Genomic DNA, 23,654 nt, shown 5'->3' on the forward strand with positions numbered 1-23,654 from the left:
CAACGTTTGGAGTACTGAATGACAGAAATGTACAACTTTTCCTCTTCAAACACGACTGTTACATTGAACTTGCTTCTCTACTGCAGGTCAAACAGGTTATTGAAATGGTTCCAAAAGTTGTAGCGTGAATGATGAAAGGTCAACTTCATAAACTGATCAAACATGTCACAGAGATTCACCTTTTTGCTTATACCTCAAATTGTTAATTTTCTTGTAATTTACTTTGAAGGAAATCAATTCATATTAATTGGATAATTAAATGAGAAAGAATTTATTTGTTTCCATGTTCTTGTTTTAAACAAATTCATTATTTTAAGATGTCTCCTTGGGCTATTTCTTGTACCCTTTCTCCCCTGATTTACAGACATTTAAAGGACAAAAACTACATATATACATGTATATAACAGACATATAGCAAATTACCTGATTCAAAGTTGTTGTTTATATGCTTTATTTCATTTTATTGATTTGAATTTGGGGCTGCACGGTGGTGTGGTGGTTAGTACCGTCGCCTCAGCGAGAGGGTTCCAGATTCAACTCCCGACTGAGGCCTTTCTGTGTGGAGTTTGCATGTTCTCCCCGTGTATGCGTGGGTTTTCTCCGGGTAATCCAGCTTCCTCCCACTGTCCAAAAACTTATTAAGCTTTTTTATTAAGCGGGTATAGAAAATGGATGGATGGATGGATTTGAATTTGACTTGCCTCTTTGATAGTATCGACAGTGTCACCAAAAATGTATTTGCCTTATTGTGTGTATACACCTAAACGTTAATATTAACCAGACATTAGAGAAAGATAAGAAAAATAAGCCAAACAACTGATAAATCAAACATAATTTGTAAATATCGTTTTTCATACAAACTAAATTTGACATATAAATGCTATGGAGCATTAAAAACAACCTCTCCTATCTGAGCACCAACACACCTCTAGTCCTAAAAAGCTACAGAATTGTGTTGAGTGAAGAATCATATTAATATTCCACAAATCTTATTGGTCTATGATAAGGAAACATTAGAACATTAGATGTATGGATAGAAGAAAAAGTAAAAACTGAATATGTTAATGAATGTACACAACTGCAAAATAGGTCAGTGAATAAATATAGTAAATAAATAGCTCTCATATCAATGTAAGAATGTTTATAATGCAATATTATAATATAGAATTTCCTCTGTTTTTTTTCACTATAGGTTGTCGCTTTGTATTTTGGTGTGTGATAAAAACGATCTTGACAGCCTGCAGCTAACAGTGGCGCTCTGTGGGTGGCGGTAGTGAGTCCATTATACAACAAATTAGCCTTAGAAAAAGAGGCTGCGGCAGCGGTCGCATGTTGATGTCGTATCAGCATGAAAATGGAGAGACAACACATGTCTGCTTTTGCGCTATATCAAACTTTCCAGTCAGATAATCTTCCTCCCGCCAAGAAGCCCCCACTGCAGGTATTTAAAATGAGGTTTTAGATGTTGATTTAAAGCCCGACATTAAGATTTGTAAGACAGCTTCTTACGATCAGCTCCCTCCTCTTCATCTGCACATTTTCCCCAGACCATACGCATCACGACTGTTTATCATGATGCTGTATATTTTATTAGGTGGAAGTGAAGAAGAAAAAGAAAAATGATAATGGGGCTACAGCCGCTAAAGTCTACGCATCAAAAGCCCAAATGAGAGCCGAGAAGAAGAAGACGCGAAAGAAGCTGCTAAAGGCTGCGCAAAGAGAGGAGAACCTGAAGGCAACAGCAGATGAACATGTGCGTACCTGCTCATAAACAATGTCAGCATATTATCCCCCTAAAGTTATTGTAAATAAGTTGTGTCTTTGTTTTTCTCTGAAATGTTTGTAGTGCGTTTAAAAGCCTAATGGAGTGTCTTTCTTCAGAAGCAGGAGGTGGTGGAGGAGGAGTGTGTTGTTGGAAAGTCTTTAGATGCTGTGCTGACAGAGCTGGCAAGGGTCAACAATAGCAGGGAAAGAGCGAGCAAGCTGTTTCAGTGGCTCATCAGCCCCATTCCTGCCAAGACCTTTTTCAGGTAGAGTCTGCGGCCAACTCATTATTTATGTGCTTGAAAACAACTCATCTCCTCGGTTCCCCTGAGCTGTTAAATGTGAAATGTTGTTATTTTGGATGTCTCAGCTTTAGATTCACTTTACCCCAATGGTTTACTTGGTTTACTTGATCTGCAGCAGTGTGTAGGTATGGAGGACTAAAACTGCCATTATCGGGAATTAATTTGAAAATGGACAAATGAACATGCCTATTTCAATACACTTAAATAATTAGGGAGACAAAATGCAAAAAGGAAATATACATACCATAAATATATTATACAGAACCTGCCTTTTTGGAGATGCTATGATGGAGGTGCTTTTCAAAGTCACTTGGATCCTTTTTCTTCTGCAAGAATTGACTGTTTTCCCACCAACTACATTGCATCACAAAGTTTTAGTCTGAAATTGAATAAAACAGTTTGTGTTAAAGACCGCACAATCAAATTAATTATTTTAGCAGCAGCAGCCTTAGCCCTGCACTACATTTAAATGAATAATTAATTTACTGTGTATTGTTTTTTTTCCCTCTTTCCAAAGGGAAACATGGGAGAAGAAGCCCATTTTCGTTACACGCAAGAATCCAGATTATTACAATGGGCTGTTCTCCACAGCTGAGTTTGATCGCATATTAAGAGAGGTAAGAGTCTGAAACCATGTAGTGTTCTATTTAAAATTTAAGAGGGGAAAAAAAAAAGGACATAAGGATGATTATTGTTTTAAGAGGTTTAAAAATGAAGCAGTTTTACTTTATCTTAAAATATGAAGGGGAATTATTATTTTATTATTTTTGAAAACCTTCAGGTTAAAAAAATAAATGCACACTGTTTTATTAGAAGACGTGTCCTTCTGAGTAAATACCAGATTCAAGGATTGTCTTCCACTATTATAAGAGTCAGAAAAAGCTTTATTATGCCAAAGGGTCACCAGTGATGAGACATTAATTTCTAATGACTAAATGTCCAGACAGGTATGTTGTTATTTATTTCCTTATGATATTAGGAAAGAATTAAAGTTGATAATAAACTATAATTAGAAAGTTCTTGTTTGATTTAAGGAGGATGTTCAGTATGGGGTGAATCTGGATGTCACAAGCTACACCAATGACAAGAGGGAAACGCACAATCTTCCTGGAAGAGCTCTGCCGTTCACTGTGTGGGACTTCTATCAGGTATGTAAATGGCATGTGATTGCTTCCAACAACTCAACTAATGTGAATCTCACAATCCTGATGCATTCTGAATAATTGGGCCCTTTGCTGCAAATGAGCTGCACTCGCACTCTCTGTGGGGGTTATTATAGTTTTCTCTCATTTTCATATTTTCTAGGACAATCTTCATTAAGAAGAAGTCAGATGTTTATTCATACCTTAAGCAATATATTTGTTTAAATATTTTAAGCTAGAGGTAATTTTCCATTTGGTGCATTACCTGTGCCTGGGACCCATCTGCACAGCGGCCTCCTGCAGATTAGTAGTCATCGTTAAATCTCCCGTCCCCAGAGTGGCTGCTCCCTCCGCATGCTGAATCCTCAGGCTTTCTCCTCCGCTGTGTGGAACGCGTTGTCCATCCTCCAGGAGAAGTTTGGCAGCATGGCGGGGGCCAACGTGTAAGTTGTGGCGCTCAAATTCAGTCTCTGCATACCTCTTTGTTTTGGTTTTAAATTTGTGTTTTCTTCAACCAGATACCTGACACCCCCTGGGACTCAAGGCTTTGCTCCGCATTATGATGACATCGAGGCCTTCGTGGTTCAACTGGAGGGGAAGAAACACTGGCGAGTGTACAACCCAAGGTGAGAAAAGTCAAATATTTCTTCTTTCTTTTTTTAAACTCGGATCTTTTCATCTTTTCTTTTTAGCAAAGGTAAGCTGGATCCTGTGTAAGCATGTCATAAATGTACCAGTTACATGTTAAATATAAGTAAAAGTGATTTGGTTAAGTCATATTGACTCCCCATTTTTAGCGCACAGCTATTAAACCCAAATGTAATGTTTTGTTTTGTTTGTGGATTATTTTTTGGGACATTTTCTAGGTCAGAAGACGAGGTCTTGCCTGTGCTTTCAAGTCGTAAGTAAAAATCTATTTGTCTTTTTATCATGGGTTTCCCTCTGCTTAATATCTAAACCCTGCTTTGGGTTTTAGATATTTAAATTTGACGTGACTCCTTTGTGCGTCTCCTTCAGCCAACTTCAAACAGTCAGAGATCGGGAAGCCGATCCTGGACGTGGTGCTGGAAGCCGGGGATCTCCTCTACTTTCCTCGAGGATTCATCCATCAGGGCAACTGCCTACCCGACACGCACTCTCTGCACATCACCATTTCCTCTTTCCAGAAGAACAGCTGGGGGGATCTGCTACTGAAGGTAGGACAGTCCCACCGTCATTGTTGCAGGAAAAGACCAGATAATTCACCGAATTTCAGAGTAGGCAAAAGACCTTTAATTTCTCAGCTACTGAAGCAGATAAAAAAGATTATGAAACCTGATAAATCACACTCACGTGTCATTATGCTTGAAGGGGAAAAGCATGTAAAAGTTGCTCAGTCTGAAAAGTTTAATACTCTGGATATCTGGTAAACATTAACCTTTTCCAGATTCATACAAATTATACATTTAAAAAAAAATAAAAAATGTATGAACATAAATGCATAGTCAGCCATTTACAATAAAGGCTGAAGGTTTTTATTGTTCAGAAGCTTCAAAATAAAGGTTTTAGTAGACCATAAGACCATTTTTATTTTATTTTTTTTCTTCAAACACGCCTTATGTAGATCTGTGAAAATTTAGGTCTCCTCTTTCATTCGAGCAATGTTGGTGCAGAAAATGAAATATCCCTAACCAGATCCATCTTGAATCAAATAGAAAATGAAGTTGGTGTCGACTCTGCCATGTAGATAATGGCCCAATAGGTGGCATCAGCCATCATTTAACAGTTAACAGGTTACACTCACAGAGATATCTTTAAACTCTTTCTGACTCATTTTTCAGGTTGTTCCTGCGGCTTTAGAAATAGCGATGGAGGAAGATGTGGAGTTCAGACGAGGTTTACCTCTGGAATACCTGACGTACATGGGAATACAGAACTCCGACAAGGTCATTATTATTGAAGTACTTTTAATTTATCGATCATGAGCCCACTTGCCTCCTAATGAGTGAAGTTCTTGTGTAGGAGGACCTTCGCAGGGTCAAATTCTTGGCTCGGATTGAGAATCTGATGAAGAAACTACCAAATTATGCCCCGGTGGATGCTGCCGTGGACCAGAAAGCCAGAGAATTCCTCCATGACTGCCTGCCTCCTATGCTCACACCAGGTATAATGTGAGAAGAAGAAAGTGTATGAGATAGGCATTGCTTCAAATTCTAAACATTTATTTATTTTTTTTACCATCACTTGTAGATGAACTGAACAGCAGTGTGCTAGGAACACCAATTAGGTGGGAGAGTGGAAAAGTTAAGAATGTGGGTTTACACATAACTACCCAGACTCGAATAAGAATGCTTCGTGCAGCGTGCGCAAGGTAAGAAGCTTGAGTAATAATGGTGTGATTTTATTTTATTTTATTAACCGTTTGTATTCAAGAGCCCCTTCTTTAGTAACCTGTTGGAGCAGAAACACAATCAAGTGATTTGGCTCACAGGAATTTTGTCTTGCCAGGTTATGCAGTGATGGAGACGCTGTTCATCTGTACTACACCACCGGCAACTCCAGAGTTTACCACAAAGAGGAGCCCAAGAGTTTTGAAATACAAACAGAGGTAGATATTTGCACATTTGTGTTTCAAATCTCACATTTCAGTGTTCTAATGATTTTGCCTTTTTATTTCAGCACACAGATGCCATTGAGTTTCTGATCCACTCATATCCTGACTTTGTGCCCGTAGGAAGCTTGCCGTGCAATTCTGCTCAGGACAGGGTAGGTTTTTACGGTCAGATACTGTCATTTGGTGTTTGTTTTTTTTTTCCTCTTGGCAGAGATCAGTTTACATGTCCTACTTTAGAAATGAACAGGACATCATCCTTTCCTCTGATCTATTACTATGTAAACATAGTGTTTTAACATATTGACTTAAGCCTAATATAATTTATTTAAAAAAGGCTGTGCTTTTTTTTTTTTTTAAATTGGTGGTTTACGATTAAATATATATATATTTTTTTCCCCTCTCCCCAGATTGCTTTGGCTGAGCTGCTTTTTGAGAATGGGATTATCCACACTGCAGAACCTCTGTAGTCGGATTCTTCAGTCCAACTGACTGCAAACAAGAACATTAATGCAAACCAACTCTTTCGAAAGTTGTCTTCAATTGGCTCTTCTGAAACTGAAATGTATTTGAGAATTTTTAATCTGCTCAGCTTTTTAAACTAAGCAAGACTTTTTTTTTTCCTTTTTAAAATTGGCAAACTTTCATGAATTTAAGCCAAAAATCACCAGTAGAAAATTGACGTGAACGTACATGTTTTATTACTGGTTGATACAACTCAAAAGAAGAGATAAGGGAGTCTCCTTAAATAATGTGACTTGCGAACCACCCATCAGTCATTCACACCACACGTGACCGGTCTTTCCAAGAGGGGGAACGTCTAGGTCCAGGTCACCTCCTCCCCAGGCTTCAGCTCCCTGCACAGAAGAAAACGTTTCACAAGACGTCATTTGGGATAAAACTGTCTTCATTCAAGCTAACTCATGTCAGCCTTTTCACAGCTTTATTTGAAATGGTGACGTGAAAAATTGCTACCATAATCAAAAACGAAATGTTTTTCTTTAAGTCTACTTTTCTTGGATGCATGACTACCAAAGTACAGAAATAATGTTTGAGTAGAGCTTGATGCTCAGAGTTTGCTGAATGAAAGATACTTTATTAAAGGTTATGGTTGAGAAGCTGATGTAAAAAAAAATATTGCAATTGCATTCAAAATAAACCCTCAGTTACGTAGGATAAAATCTAATTTTCCCATGTTTAATCATTCGAGATTAAGGAAAAAAATACATATTTTGCCAAGTAACTGAACTTCAACAACCTTTTCCAAGTCTGAGTATTGATGCTGCATTGTTGAACGCAGCAGATGAACAAGGTAAAATGCAAAGCTGCAGTCACATTTCTGACAAAAGGGTATGATCCGTTTAAAAAATTTATAAAAGGATTTTTCAGAGCACATCAAGTGGCAGGAAACTGCACAACTAGTGAAGTGAATTATCAAATTCATGCACAGTAACAAACATCATCACGACTGATTTAAATGAGATTTTTCACAGAAACCAGTTGCATTTCTTACCTGCTGTACAATGTACTCTTGTTCCTGAAAGCTGTGAGCTTTTTATCCTGTTGTTTGTCAAGGTACCATCCAATAACAAAGCCCATGGGAACGAATATGTGTGCCCCATACTGACGGGCAACTGAGACAAAATTAACCATGGTTCCTACAAAAGATGCAAAAGACAGTCACTGATTGAACCTTTATATGTAAAGTTAGATAGGTGTGTGCTTCACACTAACTGAATAACCACTGTAAAGTCAAAACAGTCTATTTCTAGTTCAGAATAAGGCACTGCTGTAACCTCTTTGTATATATAATGAACGGTGGAAATGATAATAAATTCTGAATACATTCAGGCATCAAGAATGAACTTGAGACCAGGCTTTTTATCGCTTAAAATAACTATAAAAGTAAGTGGAGACCCTTAAATCATCGGAAAGTGGTTCAAAACCATGGAAAGAGGTGGCATTCTGCAAGACCTGCTGGTATGAATCAATAACCAAAATAAAAATAAAATCTGCATTAAAATTACTCAACTTAATCATACTTACATTTACAAAACTTAAGTTTTGAGCTTAAGCAGACTGGTCGTACTTGAAATCATGTAAAAACTATGAAACATGACTGAATGAGTATGTAGCTAAACATTTGTTTTAACCTTAAATAGCTTAGTCGACAGACAAAATTAGTTCAAAAGTACAAATGACTAGTTACACAACTATCTCTATCAAACTAAACGGTTACTTCAAACAATATAGAGTAGCTGTCATTTAGGTATTCACAAAATGTATCGAGAGACTGAAAGTTAATACTTGTCAAACTCCTTCACAGCCATCGGCACCTAGCTTGTTAGCTAACTAGCATTAGCAATTGATGTGAGGTTTTGGTTCAGAACTGCTTTTCAATCAAAACTTAGTGTATATTAAGCAAAATAAAGATTTAAGAGCACACACACTCATCCAATATAGAGACACATGGCTTGAATATCTAAAAAAAAAATAATAATAAAAAATTACCTTCTGTGAACAGTAAGCCGTGGCCTTCAGGTTCTCGTTCACTGAGCTAAGGACATTGGACTCTACCAACTGCGCAACAACATCCTGGTAATATAAAATTCAGCACAGCATTATTCATATCACGGCATTCAAGGTGGATTATTATGCAACAAAAATATACAAAAAATAAAATAAACTTCAAGTCAAAAACAATTCTAATATTATCTTCATTTGACGTTTTAACATGAAATTATTTGGTATTGACACCTCGGTACTTGGTACGCTCCTTTCACCTTTGACACATGATGCAGCGGCAAAAACATGTCTGCTAAGTCTGTGTTCAAATCGTTAACCATAATGTCGTGACGTTGTAATAATATCAAAATACAACTTTGCTGTTTTTCTATTCTGGTGAAGGGGAAATTATATTATCTTGTATTTAATGGTATGCTACACGTTCCTTTGTCTATCCATTTATCTCCACAAGTTAACATGTGTGCTAAGTTAGCAGAGTGGTTAGCATTGCTAACCACTGAGCTAGTTGTGGCTAGCAACCAAACTGTGCTTTAAATTTAAACAACTTGTCAGCGATTCAGAACACTGTTCAGACTCATGCACCTTCGTGCTTTGAACATTTACATCTAATGATGTTTTAAAACCATACGTGTTTTTGTTTCTATTCGGTGCTGATGTGACTAAATGAATGAGTTGTGCGCGGTAGTATGGGACAACAATTGGAAGCTTAAGGAGGTCGTAACAAAGATTGTTTGGTGCTCAGCTTAACTTGCAAACATAACTGTATTTGCAGTGCGACAACTGAAGAAAAATGACGTCCATTATCAAGCTGACTGCAGTGTCAGGGGTTCAGGAAGAATCCGCCCTCTGTTACCTGCTGCAGGTGGATGAATTTCGCTTCCTGTTGGACTGTGGCTGGGACGAGAACTTCTCAATGGACATCATTGATGCCATGAAGCGGTAAGTGTGGTTACCATCTTCATGAGCGGAACAATATACGGAGCCGGGCCGGTTCTAGGCAGGCATATATGTCAGTCAGAAACGTGAAGGGGGCATCATGCGTTAACATCAGGCTCCAGCACTATTTTTTTTCTGTGCTTATAGTAATAGTGTTTTTTTCGTGGAATTAGGTTGTTAGCTAAGTCCACCTCCAACCTGGAGAAGTGGATTGCACTTTGTCACCCCTCTACCTTCAGACCTGTCCAACTTGGGTGTCCCACCTGAAGACTCCTGCTGATATAGCTCTTAAGGTCACTGAGGCACTCAAACCCGCTGACCAGGGCCGGAGTGGGACTCATTTTCAGCCCTGGAGTTTCATGCCTCAGACAAGCCCACTTTAGATGACGATCTATTATTTAAATCATGTAATTCTAACCTTACATTTGATATGGAAAACACATTTTAACTTAACCAATTAAGATATTTTCAATGGCAAAATATGCAGGTTTATATCATATTACTTTCATCCTATTCCCTTTCAATTGTGGGCTTTGTGTATTTACTAACTTACTTTTAATGATAAAAGATATAACGGGTCACTACTATCGTTTGGGCATAGAAAGTAGTTATATTGGAACTAATGCTTGCTTGTTCACACATGCAATCCCCTCATCGCTACTGGCTCTGCTTCTTACACCAAATCATATTTTAAAATTCTCAGCACAAATCTCCCCTTTTTACAAAGATCAATTCAGGTCAGTTTCATTAATGTAGTGCTGAATCTTCCAGCATCTCTGGGCACTTTTCATATAGAGCAGGCCTATACCATACTTTTTATTATATTAATTCTAATAATATTCACTCAGTGAGTAATCCTACCTGCCCACTCTGGACTTGTGGGCTGGTGGCTAGTGCTTGGTGCTGTATCTTGCTTCTGACTGAAGGGCTACAAGACAAAGTTTGCCAGTTATGTGGCGTCGCATCATACTATTATTCAAATTATATAACGTTACGTTTTATGCCACAAATTAATTAACTTGAACGGTGGTTTGCAGGCAGAGTTCAATATATTGCCTTACCCGTTTCATTGTCCTCATTTGACGTTACAAACTGTGAGTGAAAAAGTTGCCAAATTTTGCTTATTTAGCTGCGTCTGTTTCCAGCTGGAAATATCTTTCCTCTTTTAAATTCTAGCCTTCTCCGCAGCACCCTTGCTCTTTCTACTTTCAATATTTCAAACACCACTGACCGAGTGCACTGACGTGTTACGTCAGGCTGCGTCTGCAAAAAAAAAAAAAAAACGAGAGCTGCAAATGGAGGCAGAGGCAACCCAGGAACAGCGTCAGCAGCGTACCTAATCAACCCACTGCCATGACTGAACACCGGCCCATCGGGAATTGTCCCGGTCCTCCCGATTAGCCACTCCGTGCCTGTGAAGATACACAGCGGAGGGACAGAGAGATGAGAGGGAGCTGCTACTATATCTTGTCCCTTTTTTCGGTGGATTTTTCTGCTACTGCAGTTACTTTTGTCAACTTGTAATATGTTAATTTTTTGGTTACATTAAACTGTGCTTTTTTCAGCTTCCAACTTCCAACGCCCCTCAACACAGAGGGTTTTTAAAACTAAAGAATTCAATTCAATGATGGTGTATTAATCCCTGAGAGCATCAGTGTAAATTATTGTTATAGGTATGTTACTTTTTTAGAAAGATAACAAAATAAGATAAAAATTAATTAAAGTTTAGTTGGCAAACTTTTGGAAAGGTCAAGTTAGTGCTGGGCGGTATACCGGTTCACACCGAATACCGGTTTATAATTTCGTTATGATAGGAATTATTAATATACCGCCATACCGGTGTATTTGATTACACAACGGGGGAACGCTGCGTCGCGCGACATTGTTTGAGACTGGACCCTTTTCAGTGTTGCGCTTCTAAACACGCATGTTTACTGTCTATGGGTGCCAGGTGGTAATAAGCACTTGCGTTATGCAAAGGTGAAGGTGGATAGGATAGACATGGAAAGTTCCGAAATCGAAGCTGCAGAACTAGTAGAACATGCTGACACAGAAGAATTTGTGCCAAAAAAAAGGAGCCGTGTCTGTAGTTTGGAAGTTTTTTGGTTTAAAAAAATCCGACGTCGACCAAACAACCATTTTATGCAAGTGTTGTCGGGCTACAGTTGCCACCTCCAGCGACGGAGGTGGCAACACGTGCAATTTTCTCCATCACCTTAGCCGTAAGCATGTCTTAGAATATCAAGAATGCATGAAGTTAAGGTCAGCACCCGCCACGTCAGCAGGTAACACAGGGAAAGCAAAAGAAAAGTCGAGCCAAATGTCACTTCAAGACGCGTTTGCTAGAGCTAGAACGTGAATCTACCTCATTTATTTGAATGTGAATACCTCATATTGATGCAAAAATATAATTATTGCAAGTTGCACTACTTTTTTGTATTGATTTTCATAAAAGATGTTTGAAATTTGCACAGTAAAAGTTCTGTATTTTGACTGCAATTGTGTTTGCATTCCGATTCCTCACTTCATTAGAATTATGAGTAGCACTTCTTTGTAAACAGCATCATTTTGTGGGGCGTTATTCTATGACGGTAAAATAGACCATCCTAAATTAATCTACTGCAGTAATTCTGTTCTCAATCTGTAGAAAATGCTGTGAACACCTAATTATGCATGAAAAAAAAAATACAGTGAAACCGTGATATGTATTTTTGGTCATACCACCCAGCACTAGGTCAAGTTTAGCAGAAAAAGAGATGTCGGTGAAATCTGAAAAAATCCTCACGATACAATTGGGATGTTGTTTTTGCAGCTTGGCAACAACTTAGCTGATGATGTCACACACAGTGTGAGCAGCAAACATGGATAGAAACTCACAGCCAACAATTCATACAGGGTGCAGAGATACTCTCTCATTTAGAAGATTACACCACGTGCTGTTAACAATCACTGTAAGCCCCCATAATGTAATTTACCTCTATCTGCAGGCTTGGTCTGCTCGTAGAGTCTGACAGCCAGGTAGAGAGGTGTCAGAGTCGTTCCTGCAGCCATATATCAGTGAAACAAATTATATTGCCTTCCTGATATTCCTGCTGTATCCTTGTCAGGGCTCCGAGCTCATTCATTTAATTTACCATTGATTTCACATTTTCCAGGACGATAAAGGGAAGAAATGGTTTAAACTTCCTTCTCTTTTCTCTCTGTTTTGTTCATGCTCTGTATCGTAGAAATCTCTTGTTCAATTCATCTGGATCTGGGGTGTTATTGCAGGCATTACTTGGGCTTTGAAAAGCTCACTCAGCTGCTCCAGCATAAGTTTCACGTTGCCACGGTTATGCATCGTACCAGATGTCATAACAGAAAATCCCAAAGAGATACAAACAATAACACAATATGTCCAGAGCCACTGCAGCAGGCACTAGTGACACGACTGTGGCGCCTTTCTAGAACTCAGAAATATTAAAGTTTCACTTCAGTTCAGTTTAATAGTACTTAATCAATTACTAAAGGGAAATCATGTTGCAGTAAGAGGGTTAGTTATTAAATTAATATACCGGTATGCTATAGTTATTGATAGATAAAAATCAGCTTACAAACACTTAGACAGTTGAAGTGTAGCAGAGAGAGTTGCGATTGAAATCGTCATTAAAAGATTTGCATGTTGTAACTTAGCAACAACTTTTAGCTGATAAGTACACACACAATGTTGGCATATATTACAGGAGGACTCTCTGTAGACAACACAGGAACTCAATGCCAACAGTTCAGCATCTCTCTCTCTGTGCAGTCTTTGTCCGACTGTATAGTCTTCATGATATTCCCATTGTGTCCTTGTCAGGGCTCCAAGCTCATCCATTTTATCTGCCAGTTATCTCACATTTCCCGCCACAATCAAGGGGAAAAAATGGTTTCAACTTATCTTTTCTCTTTAGTTTTGTTCCTGCTCTGCTTTCTTGACACCTCCTCTTCAACTTATCTGAATTTTGTCTCTTATTCCAGGCATTACTTAGGTGCTGTTTACACATACCCGGGTATTTTGATAAACGAAGACCTTTCCCTTCGTTTGTGCCTTTCGTTTATACACAAACTGAGTTTTTTCCTCCGAAAACGAAGCTAAAAAAAAACTCCGGCAAAAGTGGAGATTTTTTAAAAACTCCGTTTAGCGTTTGTGTGTAAACTGGTTGAAAGAGACAAAACGGAGTTTTGGGAATGGAATGAGGAGTTATCGTCATAGTACAGAGCCCCGCCCCTATCCGCCATGTTGGCAGGATGCTAGCGTGAGAACGCCTTTCTCTCCGTCCATTGTTTATCTGGCAAGCATGGAGGTACTAGCAGCATTTCTGTTGTTGAGAGCTATACTCGCTTGTGTGATTTTGAAAATTACAGTCATACAATGTATTGAACAACAAAGACATTTTTCACGGCTTTAGCAGTTTTATAGTCCAGCGCAACGTGTAAAAGTAGCTCAGTCTCGCTATCAGTCCACACACATGAGCCTGGCGCCATATTTTCTTCTTGAAAAGGATCCGGAAGTTCTTCCTGTCAGCGGTTCTCTATTAGGCTTCTGATTGGCTTGTGTGGAATTCTCATTGTTCTAACACTGCCACCGTAAGGCTTGGCGTAATTTAACAGCTCTTGATAGCGTATTTATGCGGATCAATGTAGACGTGTTTTTTTTTTTAAAAACGGGGCTGTGTGCACCTAGTTTTTTTTTTTGCAAACGAAGGTTAGAAAATATGCGTTTATCAAAATACCCGGGTATGTGTAAACAGCACTTTAGGCTTTTGAAAAGCTGGACCAACTTTCCTGTTGGCATGGTTACGCATCATAACAGATGTAAAAAAAAAAAGTTCCAAAACTAGTAGAGTGGAGAAAAGTGTCAACATATGTCCAGCCACCAGTGCAGTGCCATACAAACACTAAAGTTACATCAAACAAGTTTATCAATTTAAAGCTATTGTGGCTGACATGCTAGAGAACATGGGTTTTCTCTGAATTGATGTAGTAAAGTGTCTAGTCCTTTTTGGCTTCTGTAATTAGTTTTGTGTGTTCTGTGACAAATAAAGGTAATGTTGTTTTTCCCTTCAGATATGTTCACCAGGTTGATGCAGTTCTTCTCTCCCACCCTGACCCCATTCACCTTGGAGCTCTGCCTTATGCTGTGGGCAAACTTGGTCTAAACTGTACGATCTATGCCACAATTCCTGTCTACAAGATGGGTCAGATGTTCATGTATGATTTATATCAGGTACTGTAAGATGGGAACATGTGAAATCTATGCAAAAGTAATCTTGTTAAAATAGATTTTTGACGTGAATACGACTGCTTTCTTAAAAGTTCTTTTTTCCTTTTATCCACTCAGTCTCGAAACAACAGTGAAGATTTCACACTGTTCACCCTTGATGATGTGGACAGTGCTTTTGATAAAATCCAACAGCTGAAATACTCTCAGATTGTCAACCTGAAAGGTACGTTTACTGAGCCATCACAGATCAGGGGACACCCTCATCCATCGACTCCACAACATGTTTCTTGTCCATATATCTACAGGAAAGGGCCATGGTCTTTCCATCACTCCTCTTCCAGCTGGACACATGATTGGAGGCACCATTTGGAAGATTGTCAAGGATGGGGAGGAAGAGATTGTATATGCTGTGGACTTCAACCACAAGAGAGAAATGTAAGCAGAGACAAAGCGCACATAGGAAATGCATTCGTAGTGTGGTCCTTAGTTTGTTTACTGTTTTACTCTGTTTTAGTCACCTCAATGGATGCACGTTGGAGAGCATTAGTCGTCCATCTTTACTTATCACAGATTCCTTCAATGCTACATATGTTCAACCACGTCGCAAACAAAGAGATGAGCAGCTGCTTAGTAAGTAATATTTACAAAACTCTTCAGTGTTTAATGGCATATTCAGTGTAATTAATGATGAATTAAAATGAAAAAACCTGTAGAGATTAGTCATGACACACTGGTGTCTGGACTTTTACATTTCCTTTGTCCTCCCCCTAACAGCTGTCATCCTCTTGGAAACGATGGTAAATGCAGTAAATTATTCTCTTTTTTTTTCTCCTTCTCCTTTCCAAAGCCAATGTCATGGAGACCCTGCGTGGTGACGGTAACGTCCTTATTGCTGTGGATACGGCTGGGCGTGTCTTAGAGCTGGCTCAGCTTCTAGACCAGATTTGGAGGACAAAGGATGCTGGGCTTGGAGCTTACCCACTTGCTCTGCTCAACAATGTCAGCTACAATGTGGTGGAATTCTCCAAGTCCCAGGTATTTAGTTCAGATAAGTTTTAGGCCATGAAAAACAGAAACAAGTCAGTAGGAGTCAGTATCAAACTTTGTCCAGAAGAGGCAAATACAGAGACGTAATGGCACATTATAACAGAACTACATGTTTGCTTGTAACCTATCATATTGATAATTACTGATTCTCTGTAGGTGGAATGGATGAGTGACAAACTCATGAGGTGTTTTGAGGACAAGAGAAACAATCCTTTCCAGTTCCGACACTTGACCCTGTGCCACAGTCTGGCGGACCTGGCCCGGGTGCCCAGCCCCAAGGTGGTACTTTGCAGCCAACCAGATCTTGAGTCTGGTTTTTCCAGAGAGCTTTTTATCCAGTGGTGTCAAAACGCCAAAAGTTCCATCATCCTAACCTACCGCACTACACCTGGAACCTTAGCCCGCTACCTCATCGACAACCCTGGAGAAAAGATGCTGGATCTGGAGGTGAGATCCAGCATCTTGTTTTTCTGCCACAGAAGCTGATACTCATGTCTTCATGCAGCATTTGCCCTGTGGAAAGCTCCTAGTTGTAATTTTTCAGACCACGTGATGATTGTCATTTACACTATTTTCATGCTTTGCACTTCTCGTTATGACAGATCAGGAAGAGAGTAAAGCTCGAAGGCAAGGAGCTTGAGGAATTTCAGGAAAAGGACAAAATAAAGAAAGAAGCAGCTAAAAAACTTGAACAAGCAAAGGAGTAAGTCCTGGTAGAAGTAAAGGCTGAATGATGAAAGATTTGTTTTTATTTTTCAATAATTTGGGCTCTCACAGTTTCAAAGTTTCTTGTCCCCTTATTGATAAATGAAGTAAATGATAATAAGTTAATAATACTGGAAATTTCTACAAGAGTTCCATCTTTTTTTCATGCTCAGCTCACAGCTAAAACAGTACATCTGGTAAAATGCCAACTGAATACACATTATGGTTTGTTGCAAATCCAGAGATATTAAAATGGAAATCTGTAAAAGGATGATGAGTTGTAACTGCATTGTCCTGCTGTTTACCTTTGCTACTGTGTAAAAATGTTCTGTCTCTGGAGAAATTGAACTGCTCTGTACAGAATTAAGTTTTTGTTTTTTCATTTTGTGGATTTGCAGGGTGGATGTGGACTCCAGTGATGAAAGCGATATGGACGATGATCTGGATCAGCCAGCTGCTGTGAAAACAAAGCATCACGACTTGATGATGAAGGGCGAGGGGAGCCGTAAAGGCAGTTTCTTCAAACAAGCCAAAAAGTCATATCCAATGTTCCCAACACACGAGGAGAGAATCAAATGGGACGAATATGGAGAAATCATCAGGTACTGAAATATTGATGCACACGGATGTCAGAGTGTAGAACGCTGCGACCTAAAAATCTTAAATGATCTGCTTTTATCAAAGGTTGGAGGAGTTTCTGGTTCCCGAACTGCAAGCCACAGAAGAAGAGAAAAGCAAACTGGAATCTGGGTTGACAAATGGAGATGAACCCATGGACCAAGATCTGTCTGTCGTCCCCACCAAATGCATCTCAAGCATAGAAAATCTTGAAATAAGGTCAATGATCTGCATGATTGTTAAGTTGATTATAAGCAGCTGATGTTATTTTCCATAACAATGACCAAACAGCACAGTACAATCTGCCGTCCTGTCAATAAATGTCGTCTGCTTGATTCTTAACAATGTTTGACTTAGCAACATTGAAAAGTTTGACCCCATTGTTAAACCTTACAGAGCAAGGGTGACATACATAGACTACGAAGGCCGCTCTGATGGCGACTCCATAAAGAAGATTATCAATCAGATGAAGCCCAGACAGCTGGTGATCGTTCGTGGGCCACCTGAAGCCAGTCTGGACCTGGCTGAGTCGTGCAAGGCTTTTAGCAAAGACATCAAAGTCTACACACCCAAGCTGCAGGAAACTGTGGATGCCACCAGTGAGACACACATCTACCAGGTCTGCTTCACTTAACCCTTCTTGATTTAGATTTTTAGTAGAATTTAGGTATCTCTTTTTTTATCAAACATAAAACCTTGTGCATTTTTAGAGTGGAAAATATTGAGTTCTGCTCTGTTTGTGTAAATGTGATTGCTATGTCTTTGTCAGGCCTTTAAAGTCGCTCTGCAGCTGAGTCAAGACATTGCAACTTTAAATGTAACCTGTAACCAGCATTTTTCGTCTTATTATTTTTTCTTGCTGTGGTAAAGGTGCGGTTGAAAGACTCCTTGGTGAGCTCTCTGCAGTTCTGCAAGGCCAAAGACACGGAGCTGGCATGGATCGATGGCGTGCTGGACATGCGTGTAGTGAAGGTGGATACCGGCGTGATGCTGGAGGAGGGTGTGAAAGAAGAGGTGGAAGACAGCGAGATGCCAATGGACGTCGCCCCTGATCTTGACATCGACCACAACGCCACGGCAGTGGCAACACAGCGTGCCATGAAGACCCTGTTTGGAGAGGATGAGAAGGAGCCGTCAGAAGAGAGCGATGTCATTCCCACGCTGGAGCCGCTGCCTCCAAATGAGGTGGGAAAAAGAGACACTTGAGAAAAAGTTGTGTGTCGTGATGTTTTTCTTCCATATTAATGCCAAAACATTAATCTACTACATAACTCTTACAGAAATTGTATTAGCTTTTAAAACTGTTTATTTTTAACATTCCTCTCTTTGCTGAAAGACACATTTTAATTTTAGAGAACTTAGAGGTAGTGTAGGTTAGGGCTGAACGATCTATCGTTTTCGACCGAAAATCGCGATCTCAGACAACACGATTTTGCGATCGTCAAAGCTGCGTTTTTTTTTGGTGCATTATTTTTTTTTTTTTTTTTTTTTTGAAAAGCTGCCGTCGGCAGGTTTTCAAAATTGCGAGTCTAAAGTCGGAAAATTCGAACTGATACAACTTTCAGGTCCCTCTCCAACCTCTAACAAGCTCCGAATCGCCCCCCCAAACCCCTCCCCCTCTGTGGACGAGGTTGTGCACGTGAGTTCACACCAGTGTGAGCGCACACAAGCTGGGGCAGACTCACGCTCAGCAGCGTGTGCACAAGCTGTGATTGACAGGTAGGATTCCTCCACCCTAACTTGATTGGTTAAAAACAGCCGGGAGCGCTCGGTTTTTGCAAGCATGATTACAGGCTTCAGAGGGAGCTACAGATTTCGTTATTTTTCCTAAACAGCCTATTTAATATTCTACTTCCAGAATCCCATGACAGTTCAAGCTAATATGACTAAAAAAAAGTTGCCGACCGCAGCTATTTTTTGGGGCTTTTTATGCCTTTAATGTTAGGACAGTTTGAGAGAGACAGGAAGCAGGGGGCAGAGAGAGGGGAAAGACACGCAGCACAGGGCCGCCCGGTGCGGGAGTCGAACCGGGGCCAGCCGCATTGAATTAATTTACACTGACACTTGATTTAAAGAAAATAAATCGTGGTTGAAATCGAAATCGCAATCTCTGCCAGAAAAATCGCAATTTCAATTTTTTCTTAAAATCGTTCAGCCCTAGTGTAGGTTGTAAACAAGACGAACAGTTTGCTCCAAACTAGATGTAATGTCCCGAAAATCTTTCTTGTATATACACAGCTTAAACTTGAATTCAAGAAACTTTTCCTTTTTATCGGATGATTGTGAAAAAACCCACGTAGTCGGAATTTTTCCACATGAGCTGAAACAAGTACATTTTGAGTGGGAGATGACTTAATGTTGATACTGTTGAGTTGTTTAACACTATTGAATGAAAGATCAAATGTTATTTCTTTTTCCAAGGAGCCATAAATTTTGACGAGTCCGTATTGCAATACCAGCGAGTTTCTTCAACTGTTTGGCTCACAGTGGGAAGAAATTTTTAAAAAAAGAGTGCTTTATTTCAACTATTCTTGTTGAGATGTTGCAAGTGAAAAGTTCTGCTATGAAACACTTTGACAGGTGACCTTATTCTAAAAGTCTTTGCTGTCATATACACATTCCATGGTAAAGGAAAACCCTAATTGGCAGATAACTTTAAGATCCCAGTTGCTGCTGTAGCCAGAGGAGCAAAGGTATTACTGTTATGTCCTACAGCAGTTTAAGTAAAGTAAAAGGCAGAGAAGAGTCTTCCACGTCTTGAAACTTTCCACTAACAGAGAACTAGAGTGGTTCATGTTTGGCAGCTGATTTTTTTTTCATTTTTATTTCAGCGGCATTTCTAAATTCTGCATACAACTTGCTTGTTGGAGTTTCTGCAGGTTTCTTCACATGTCTGCACAGTTAGATTTCCCAATTTTGGTACACTAATCTTTTATGGTGCAGATGTCGTGACTTCCAATATTAAACTCCTGTTTGAGTCAAATTTTTTTCAAAATATTATTAATCAGTTCTCTTCATGTGGAAAAGCCCTACTGAGAGTTTTTCACGTGATTCTGAATGTCTGTCTGAGGCGGTATATAAGCAGGTCTGAGAGCCCCTTTTGATAGACGGTCTAAAACAAGCCTTTTTCCTCTCTGCGTGCAGATTCCAGGGCATCAGTCTGTGTTCATCAACGAGCCTCGACTGTCTGACTTCAAGCAGGTCTTGCTGAGAGAGGGCATCCAGGCCGAGTTTGTAGGAGGAGTGCTTGTCTGCAACAACATGGTTGCCGTCCGCAGGGTGAGTGTCCTTCCCCTTGGCTCACTGAGCGTGCTGTCCATCAGCTCCCTGCAGCACTGCCCACCACCAGCCTTCAACATGGAAAGAGGCCAGCACAGAAGACATACACCACCACATTTTTGTATTTTTAAATCAAAACCTCCCAGTCAAATTATTTAGCTCCAGCTTCTATCACACATTTATTCATATCAAAGATGAAAAACTTATAAAGGTGATATATTATTATATTGTTCTATAATTCTTTTGAGAAAAATAACTTAACTGTACCACTCAAGAGCTTACACATAACATTCAAAATTTGCTGGCAGAAAATAATTGATCAAAGTAACAACCAAGATAAATGACATGACTGCGTATTGTATTTGATTCTATTGACTGTAAGCTGTCAGATGTAGAAATGCACAGCTTAGAAGTGTCTCCATCTGGGCAACACATTTAACTTCTTCCTTTGTTCGCATTTTAAGGTTGGTAGTAAGGCTCTGGCTGCAGCTATAGGCTGTATGTATTTGAACATCCTTCTATCTGTGTTAATTATTTGCATGAACAGAGGTAGTAATTACTGCAAGAAGCCCTTTTTTTTTTTTTTTTTTTTTTTTTTTTTTTTCAGAGATTAAGTGTACACCTGACTATTTTCAGGCTTGAAAAGTGAATCTGTCCTTCAAGGGTTATTTCTTTGCACCTGATTTAATAACATATTCACACTGAGCACAGAGTGGAGCATTAAACACAAAGGGAAATAAGTAAAGCCTGCCTAAGCAGGATAGAAAAAACCCCAGTGGCAAATGAAAACAACTCACCTCAGATGGAAGACATTAAAAAAAAGAAAAAAAAAAAATCACAGGCAAGACTGAACAATTAAAGTAAAAGAATAAGGAGGAGAGAGCCAGGATGCCTTCAGCAAACTGCATAATTGTCAAGAACTTGAAATAGATGAAACCCAGAAAATGCAATCAAAGAGAACTGAGACTGTTAAAGGAGTGTATGTGTGGGTTTGTGTCCGACTTAAATGACAAATCTTTATGTGGATTCATTTTAAATCCATGTCTGCAGGAGGGAAATGAGAACATACTGTGCCGTTATTCTACAAGCCAGCAGTGTGCTGCACAAGGCTCGTCTATCTTTGCTCAAAGGTGCAATCTTGTTGCTAGGACCGACCTAACCAGCATATCTTTATGCTCTCTTTGTCCAGACGGAGGCCGGACGCATCGGCCTGGAAGGCTGCCTATGTGACGACTACTATAAGATCCGGGAGCTGCTGTATCAGCAGTACGCTGTGGTATAGCAGCAGCAGGCCACACCGCTGCAGAGCACACCATGGCAACACAGACAATCCTTCACAGGGACTTTACTCAGAAGAGAGGAGTGGACCTCTGCCCCATGAGCTGCTCCAGCAGTTTCACTGCAAAACTTGTACATTTTCACTTTTATAATTTTTTTCCAGATAACGATTCTTTTATTAGTTTACGTCCATAAAGTGAAAGGCAGATACTTTGCCTGAGTGGACCTCCCTGTGTAAACAGACTCTACAACCATTAGGCTTTTGTTTCTCAAGTTCCACCAACTGTACAGACAAATTGCCCTCTGTTCTGTCATTAAAACTTTTTTTTTTTCATATATAAGTTTTTAGTGTGTTTGTCTCAGCTGTGCACAGTTAAGCAAGGAATATACGTGATTTTTAACGACGCACCCATATAGGCAGTTGACGGTGTAATTGTTCACATGCTTGCCTGTTTCTGGAGGATTCCACTTGGAGGCACAGCAAAGAACTTAGACCAAACAGAAGTTTCATATTTGAAAGATGTAAACAGTGAAAGCTGTGTCTAAAGGAGGTTACCATTTGATTGATGTTGAGATCAGCACAGAAAAAGCGACACTTGGATGTTGTTAGATGTGCTTAAGAGCCTTAAATCAAAGAAGCTAAACAGCTTTTGCCACATTTGCCCCAGCACTGCCGTTAGTGGTCAGCAGCATATTACATAAGGTTAGTTTCTGCCGAGGTGTACAACTGACACTCCCAACAAACGCAGGATATGCAACATAGCTAACTCCAGTGAAACGCTTAGATTTTTTTAAATTAAACCATTTTAGCAGTCTTCAGTATGATGGTATCGTTAAGTGTTCTTTGGTCCTTTTTGGATTCACTGATGAAAAGTATATTTGTGCGAGCATTAGAATATTTTCAGATTAATTGTAATATTTGTAATATTTGTTTGATATGCATGTGGTGGTTTCAAGTGTCACTTCTAGTTACTGAAAACTGTGTGGTGTAGATTTAGGATTCAGTCAAGTTCCAAAATGTCCAATCCAATCATGCACTTCCCAAAAATGCAGCTAAACAGCTGCGCTTTGACCAACAGCCCCCAGAACTTTACAGTCTGGGGCCCTTTTCCAGGATCTATAAGATTATTGCATTCCCACAAAGGTGGGAAGGTTCAAGGTTGATTAGGAAAATTTCCTGAGGCGTGTTGCTCCACCCTGACCCCTGAGTTTGGTCCGCTCAGCAAGTCATTTGTCAGTTGTAGTAAATCAAGATCTGTCCATGTTAAATACTTTTTGAGGTTTTACATCTATTTTTTTTATTTGACCCTTAAAGCATAACCACTGTGGGAATATCGGAGATTAATATCTAATTACTCTAATCACATCTTAATTATCACAATCGCTGCTTCCTCCATGGTCCTCTGTGGCACTGATCGGGTGATCAGAGCAGCCTCCAAACAAGGAAATGCGCCTCATCTAAGTCTGTCCATGCTCCACATTTCCATGGAGTTTTGTTGTTTTTATTTGTCTCGGAGCTAAACTGCTGTGAGAAGACCAGAGATGAACATTTTATTGCTCTGATATCACTGCTCTCCTGTCACAATTGAAGCAGTATATTCTGGGGTTTGCCACCGCAGGTCGAGGTCTGATCTGTTTCTTCTCAGCTGTGTCCTGCCTAAGAAACGTGAGGAAGTGCTCATCTGCTCCAGAGAGACCCTGGTTCCTGGAACAAGGCGAAAGTGCACCTTTTGGATTATATCATAATTTGACCTTCCAATTCAATGTCCTCCCTCCCAGCATGCAACACATTTGTTGCTTCACAAAGCTGTGGAGCCACAGGGTACTGCTCACATGATTTCATATGTTATGTCAGTGCAAACCCCTTGAGATGTGTAATCTGCTTTTCGTAGGAGTCCCAAAAGACACGTAATAGTGCAATGCAACAAAAAAACAAACAAACACTGGGGTGTAACAGGCACAAAATAGTGAGGCCTGATGTTTCTTTGTTGCAGCAACTTATTGATACCTCATATAAAAGACTGAAGGCAGTCCCCTTAAAATAAATGTCCTCAGTTGTTTTCAACTATCCATTTGAAATGATGTATTTCATGTGCTCCTGCATTATCTCCGCACAAGCTTTGCTGCCTACGAGTCAATGAGCTACTGCAGTAACACCAGATGGAGACATTTTTCAGCTGTATCCAACCAGCCTATGAATACCCATATCAAATCTGTCC

General features: G+C 39.6%; 3 protein-coding genes across 5 annotated transcripts; 2 read left to right on the plus strand and 1 right to left on the minus strand.

The window, feature by feature from the left end:
• The first annotated feature begins 1,308 nt into the window (after window positions 1-1,308).
• On the plus strand, window positions 1,309-7,662 carry riox1 (ribosomal oxygenase 1). Of its 3 annotated transcripts, none has more exons than XM_075459237.1 (15): window positions 1,309-1,441; window positions 1,595-1,753; window positions 1,882-2,030; window positions 2,587-2,686; window positions 3,104-3,217; window positions 3,548-3,654; window positions 3,730-3,837; window positions 4,078-4,112; window positions 4,229-4,407; window positions 5,032-5,136; window positions 5,213-5,354; window positions 5,441-5,561; window positions 5,699-5,798; window positions 5,870-5,956; window positions 6,212-7,662. In XM_075459237.1, exons 1-15 carry the CDS (start codon window positions 1,349-1,351, stop codon window positions 6,269-6,271), a joined length of 1,659 nt encoding a protein of 552 aa, XP_075315352.1. In that variant the 5' UTR covers window positions 1,309-1,348; the 3' UTR covers window positions 6,272-7,662. The 3 variants fall into 3 exon arrangements, with proteins under 3 accessions (XP_075315352.1, XP_075315353.1, XP_075315354.1); XM_075459238.1 differs by having other exon boundaries at window positions 1,885-2,030; XM_075459239.1 differs by having other exon boundaries at window positions 1,888-2,030.
• On the minus strand, window positions 6,480-8,394 carry ndufb1 (NADH:ubiquinone oxidoreductase subunit B1). The gene is made up of 3 exons (XM_075459240.1): window positions 8,313-8,394; window positions 7,315-7,459; window positions 6,480-6,658 (listed from the first exon to the last, which is right to left on the minus strand). Exons 2-3 carry the CDS (start codon window positions 7,452-7,454, stop codon window positions 6,622-6,624), a joined length of 177 nt encoding a protein of 58 aa, XP_075315355.1. The 5' UTR covers window positions 7,455-7,459; window positions 8,313-8,394; the 3' UTR covers window positions 6,480-6,621.
• A 200-nt stretch (window positions 8,395-8,594) lies between these two features.
• Window positions 8,595-21,770, plus strand: cpsf2 (cleavage and polyadenylation specific factor 2). The gene is made up of 15 exons (XM_075459385.1): window positions 8,595-8,736; window positions 9,100-9,266; window positions 14,352-14,511; window positions 14,626-14,731; window positions 14,814-14,943; window positions 15,023-15,138; window positions 15,356-15,543; window positions 15,712-16,002; window positions 16,158-16,258; window positions 16,659-16,862; window positions 16,945-17,097; window positions 17,275-17,497; window positions 17,749-18,063; window positions 20,023-20,157; window positions 21,347-21,770. Exons 2-15 carry the CDS (start codon window positions 9,118-9,120, stop codon window positions 21,437-21,439), a joined length of 2,364 nt encoding a protein of 787 aa, XP_075315500.1. The 5' UTR covers window positions 8,595-8,736; window positions 9,100-9,117; the 3' UTR covers window positions 21,440-21,770.
• Window positions 21,771-23,654: the final 1,884 nt, after the last annotated feature.

The sequence above is a fragment of the Odontesthes bonariensis genome, chromosome 24 (assembly GCF_027942865.1).
Source record: "Odontesthes bonariensis isolate fOdoBon6 chromosome 24, fOdoBon6.hap1, whole genome shotgun sequence".
In the NCBI taxonomy this organism is placed as follows: Eukaryota; Metazoa; Chordata; class Actinopteri; order Atheriniformes; family Atherinopsidae; genus Odontesthes; species Odontesthes bonariensis.